The sequence below is a fragment of the Cucurbita pepo genome, chromosome LG03 (genome assembly GCF_002806865.2).
Source record: "Cucurbita pepo subsp. pepo cultivar mu-cu-16 chromosome LG03, ASM280686v2, whole genome shotgun sequence".
Classification (NCBI taxonomy): domain Eukaryota; kingdom Viridiplantae; phylum Streptophyta; class Magnoliopsida; order Cucurbitales; family Cucurbitaceae; genus Cucurbita; species Cucurbita pepo.
The window spans coordinates 5845148-5851147 of record NC_036640.1 but is presented as its reverse complement, the minus strand read 5'-3'; the positions used below and the strand labels follow the sequence as shown (position 1 = coordinate 5851147).

Genomic DNA, 6000 nt, shown 5'->3' with positions numbered 1-6000 from the left:
ATTAGGTTCAACAATGAAGCACGAGTTGTTGATTGACTTTGAATCCGACCGACAGGCGACATGGCCCTCTTTCCCCTTCCTTCCCTACTTCCTTCCATTCATTCATTCATTCATTCATTCAAATATGCCAAAATCCGCACACCAAATCAGAACCTCTTCTCTCAAATTCCCACTCCCACTTCTTATATATCCTCTCCCAACCCCATCTGGGTCTTCCCAAAATCCTACCTTTTCTTCTTTTAAACTTCCCCCCCTCATGGCCGCTTATTCTTCTTGGTTGGATTCTGTTGACACTTCTCTAGATCTCAATCTTCAACCTCTCAGATTCTCCGGCGAGGCTCCGGTGAGTGGAGAGCCCTCAATCTCTGTTCCTTTGCTTCTCTGTTTCTCTCGGACTGTTCTTGAGGGGTTTTGTTTTTCTTTTTGTTTCTGCAGAAGGAGAGGAATTACATGGAGGTTGAGAGGAAGGTTTCTGTGAAAGAAGAGGTGGGTGTGTTTGATTCATTTCAAATTCTCGGTTCCCAAACAGAGAGTTTGTGTTGTTTTTAATGATGGGGTTGTTTCTGTTTTTCAATTTCAGACTGGAGCTTTAATGGAGGAATTGAAGAGGGTGAATGCAGAGAACAAGAAATTGACTGAAATGTTGTCTGTTGTGTGTGAAAATTACAACACTCTGAGAGGGCATTTGATGGAACAGATGAACAAAAGTGGAGAAAAGGAGATTTGTTGTTCTTCAAAGAAGAGGAAATCAGAGAGTTCTGAGAGTAGCTCAACTGATGAAGACTCTTTCAAGGAACCAAAACAGGAAACCATGAACAAATCTGCTAAAATCACAACAGTTCAAGTCAAAATTGGAGCTTCTGATTCAAATCTGGTGAGTTCTTACGCCCCCAAAACAAACCCACTTTTTCAAAATGGGAGATGAACTTACCCATGTTCTTGATTTGAATTTGCAGGTTGTTAAAGATGGATATCAATGGAGGAAATATGGCCAAAAGGTCACTAGAGATAATCCTTGTCCTAGAGCTTATTTCAAATGCTCTTTTGCCCCAACCTGCCCTGTCAAGAAGAAGGTAAATTTAACAATATTACTTAAAAATCTTTGAGTTTTGTTTGAAATTTTGGACATGGTTTGATTATGAAATTTGGATTTTGCAGGTTCAAAGAAGTGTAGAAGATCAATCAGTTCTGGTGGCCACATATGAAGGCGAACATAACCATCCACAAGCATCTCAGATCGACCCCACTTCCGCCCGTTCTGTCAGCATAGCTCCGGCACCGCTCACGGCAGCTCCGAGATCCTTGTCTACGCCGCCCAAACCGACGACAGAAGCTAAAACGATTTCCAACCCAAGATTTGAGTCGCCGGAAGTGCAACAGTTTCTCGTCGAACAGATGGCTTCTTCGTTGACAAAAGATCCCAATTTTACGGCGGCGCTAGCGGCGGCGATATCGGGAAAGATTTTCCAACATTAATTAATCTGGATTGGAGTATTGGGGTTTAAGAATGGGGCGAATTCTCCATGAGATTAATCTGTAAATACACACAGAAGAAGAGAAGATTTGACCGATTTTTGGAGATGGGAAGATAGTAATGAGATTTTTGAAAAAGAAAGAAACACAAAAAATTCTCCCACCAAATTCTTGTTTCAATTTGTAATGCCCAAATTCTTCAATCAATTCAATGAATTTGAATATGTATTCTTCTGATCCAACCTCACAAACTATATCTTCTATCTTTAAAAATAAAAGACACATTTAAATCTACTAACTTATTTGTTCTAACTCAAAAATAAATAAAATTTGTTTTCTTTCTTTTCAATTTCTTATATGAAAATTCATTTTTTTTTCCAAAATAAAAAGTTATTAGAATGGAATAATTTGCTTGAATCTAGATTTGAACTTTCCCGAGACTTCTATAAGTCAATTTCTTTTAGTAAGTTTCTCGATAATAGAAAGTTATTAAAATAGAATAATTTGCTTCAATCTAGATTTGAACTTTCGACCAGACTTCTATAAGTCAATTTCTTTTAGTAAATTTCTATGTATTTGAATGTGACGTGTGATTGAAAAGAAAACCCATTGTTTTATCTTAGACTAAAACGAGCCGACATATTTTCGATTATTTTTAGTTGGTTACATTATGAATAGAAGAGATGAAAGAATACTTTTTATTTAATAATAGATGTCTTAACCTGCTTAAATTGACAAACTATAAGTCTAATTGAATCTTTGAAGTTTTTTTTGAATAACTTGATTGTGATTTTTAAACTTTAATTAACATTTTTTTTTCTTAGTATAGCTTTAAAGGGTTCTAAATAAGTTTCTAAATTTTAAATTTTAAAATTTTAACAATCAATCAGCTAAAAACAAATTAAAATTTGTTGAAAAGACTTTGTAAAGTGATCAAATTTATAATATTCTTTATGGAACTAAAACTAAAAAATGTGAAAAGAAGCTACAACTAATGAACCATCCCAAAAGCATCCAAGCTGGGCTGAGACAAACATCCAACATAGTCAACAAAACCAACATCAACAGAAAAAAAGTTGTCCAACCAAAGGAAGACCCAAATCTTAGCCACAATCTTTGAACAACCAACCATTTATTGAGCTTAGATCTCCCCTCCCTCAGTTGTCTTTGTTTTGATCAAATCAAACCAAAATTTTAAAGGAAATGTCCCATGTCTTACCTTTTAATGATCAGACTGTAATCTTGGGAAATTATAACAATACCTCTCTCATTCCCATCTACTAAATACCATACCAAGCAGTGCAGTTATAAAATCTAACAATAATTTTGACATTTGAATGTCAGAGACAAATCTTCAACATCTTGAATTGAAAAACATGACATGTCTTTCTGTCAATCAGCAAGAATCCACTAGCGTTCAACTGTATATATGTTATGGCCTTGAAAATATATACTAGGATTCCTTTTAGCCCTTTCAGAATCCACAGGATTTCATTTCAGATTCACAATCCACAGGATTTCAAAAGGTTGACAAGAATAAAGTTCCTGCTTGGCTTTTAACGATCTCAACAACTAAGCTGTTAAAGTGAATTACAAGTAAAGAAAGTATACTCATTTTCTAGATTTCAAGTTCCCAGAAGACTTGAACAAGAGCTGGTATCATAATGAAGAGAACCCAAAATTTCAAGAGTTTTTCCTCTTCTTTTTTTTGTTTTTTTTCAGGAAAAAAGGTGGAAAAGCTCTTACTCCTGGTAGTTCTTCAAATTATTAGCAAAATAATGGCTCAAACCGAGATAACATTGAAATTTTCAAGAGTTTTGATCTTGGGGTCATTACCAGGCTAATGGATACTCGAAGCAGCCCTCACTGCCCACATATTGATTCATTGTTTGGATCTTCCAAGATTACTTTCTCACAAATTTAACTTTGAGGCCTTGCCCTTGTTGCAGGATCTTCCTTGTATTCAATGTGCATTCTAATTGAATCCCAATGTCCAGAACAGAGTATATTTTAAGGAGCCCAAGAATGACAAGCAAAAAGGCTCAAAATGCTTCCTACATACTGATGAAAGTAGTCTCTTATTTTCTGTGTTTCATTGGCAGTGTTGGAAACAGGATAGTGTTCCAAAAGAAAGGTTGGGTGCAAATGGATCCTGGGAGAACAGATAATGTTACCCTTATACTTTCTTTGAGGCTGTCCCAAAACTAAATAAGTTTGTACTTATCTTAATCTTTTGTTTGTTTACCTAATTACATAGTTTCTCTTTGTGATCTCTCTAAACTTTTGATCAGGCAGGTCTCCACCTAGTGCTTCACTCCGATAGTTGCATTTTGGTGCAACGCAACCATTCATTCTTTCAGAAAGAAGAAAACTCAACTAAACCTCCAAAGATTGCCAAGGGTTCCAACTTTAGAATGGGTTGAATTTGGAAGGCTAAAATGTACTTTCTACAATTTTTCATTGTTTTTGGCTAAAAAATCAAAAGTGATTGTGAAAATTCTATAAGAAACCTTTCACTTCAAATGCATTTTACTTTCGTTAAACTGCTCAAAAGCCATCCCAAACTAACAATTATCTCCACACTGCAAATATCTCCCAATCCAATAAGTTTAAGGTATTAAGGGAACTTGAATCATTAAATTCATTCTAAAAATACGCACGCACAGGTACACAGACATAGTTATAAATTACAAAACGCCCAAATTCAACTTTCTCGAGATTTAACAGCGTAGAACAGTGTCATATGGCTTAGCAAGCAAAATGCACCAATAAATTGCTACATTCGAAGCAGAGAGAGAGGGAGAGAAGGAGAGACCTGAAGTTCAAGAACTTTCCGAAGGTGATGAGAGGCCAGAAGCAACTTGAGAAGTAGGAGACGTGGAAGATGGAGAGGAGCTGAAGCAACTTGAGGAAAGCCATGAATTGGTAGCCATTTCCATAAGACGTAGTAGTATGGAAATGGCAACAACACACCAATTTTTGTCGAAATACCCATTCTCATAGTTTTCTCGCCGGATATTCTCTCCACTCTCTCGGGAAAATGATTCCCAGGAAGAAGAAGATGCAGAGTAGCCCTTTTGACCGACTGGTATGGGCCATGGGCCCAAATGGTGGGAGTCGGGTTTAAAGTTATTGGGCCATAATTGGGTTATGGCCCATAAAGAGCGCGTTGGGCCACAATTAGATTATCCATTAAAAAAGATTATGAATTTAAAACCAAGATTTGGATATCAACTTAGTGCCACATGATCATTAAACCATCACACCTCACAAAATGTTTAGATAATTATTTATGTTATTAATCCTTTAATTAACCAAAAATAAATAAATAAATAATAATAAAAAAAAGACTCGGCGGTGGGGAACCCAGCTGTAGCTTTCGGCAGTTGACAAAATAAAACGACTTTCAACATTTTTTAAACATTTATTTAATATAAAAAAAATGAATAAAAATCTCCAAAGCATCGCCTTTTCTATTAATTATGATTTACAAACTTTAAGGAGGCTTTAATTACTTCACACATGCTCCTCCACACATTATGGTGCTATTTTTTTAAAACAAAAATTAAATCAATTTTGTAATATTAAATTTCGACATATTTTTATTTAAATATTGGATTAAAAGATATTTTCTATTTAGATTAATGACTTTAATGTGCTACAAATATATATATATATTTATATATTTTTTAATCCAAACACTTAATATTCTATATTATCTTTCTCACTTTAATAAAATCCAAATTTAGTCGTTTATATATTTGAGTAAGTGAAATTAATGAATTATGATATAATTTATTTTATTAATATCTACTTATATTTAATTGTGAATATTCCAAGAGGTAGATATGGAAAAGAAGAAGGAAAAAAAAGTGATGTCCCTTTTTAAGTTTATAATGGGAATTAAAAAAAATATATAATATATATATATATATATATATATATATATATATTAGCAATAAATGATAAGAAAGAATAAGGGTAGCCAAGTTGATGGGAAGTTGATGTCTATCTCGAATGTGGAATGTGCTGCCATTAACTTTTGGCATCCAAAGTTGATTATGTCCTCATTGCTACAATTCCCACTATAATTTATTAATTCTCACTATAATTTATTATTTCTTATTTTTGGTATCTTCCCTAATCGACACCATTAGGTATGTAGTTGGAATTCGAACACAACATTTCATTCAATGAGAGATGGTAAGATTGACCATGTGAACCAAATTCAAAAAGACATGTTACGTGCTTGTATGTTAGATTTTGCAGATAGTTACGACATGCATTTGCATCTCATGGAGTTCCCATGTAATAAATGCTATCAAACAATGAATGTCATGACACTTTTTGAGGTCGTGTATAAGAAAACAGGCTAATCTCCTATGAGTTGAATGAGGTTGGAGAACCCAAGTTATTAAGTTCGAACTATTCCAAGTTATGAATGAAACCATTCAAAAGAGATTTGGAGCAAAATACATGTGATTGATATATGATTGGTTATGCATCTTGTATTGTTAAATTATTGTA

The 6000-nt window shown here is 34.2% G+C and overlaps 1 protein-coding gene and 1 long non-coding RNA gene across 3 annotated transcripts; one reads left to right on the top strand and one right to left on the bottom strand.

The window, feature by feature from the left end:
* The first annotated feature begins 1 nt into the window (after position 1).
* LOC111789706 (probable WRKY transcription factor 40) lies at positions 2-1715 on the top strand. 2 transcript variants are annotated; one of them, XM_023670373.1, is made up of 5 exons: positions 2-397; positions 439-486; positions 581-874; positions 957-1073; positions 1159-1715. In XM_023670373.1, the coding sequence occupies exons 1-5, from the start codon at positions 14-16 to the stop codon at positions 1474-1476; spliced, it is 1161 nt and encodes a 386-aa protein (XP_023526141.1). In that variant the 5' UTR covers positions 2-13; the 3' UTR covers positions 1477-1715. The 2 variants fall into 2 exon arrangements, with proteins under 2 accessions (XP_023526141.1, XP_023526140.1); XM_023670372.1 differs by having other exon boundaries at positions 6-343; positions 436-486.
* Positions 1075-4522, bottom strand: LOC111789707. The gene is made up of 2 exons (XR_002814377.1): positions 4289-4522; positions 1075-1534 (listed from the first exon to the last, which is right to left on the bottom strand). It is a non-coding gene; the product is annotated as an uncharacterized LOC111789707 (long non-coding RNA).
* Between the last annotated feature and the right edge of the window lie 1478 nt (positions 4523-6000).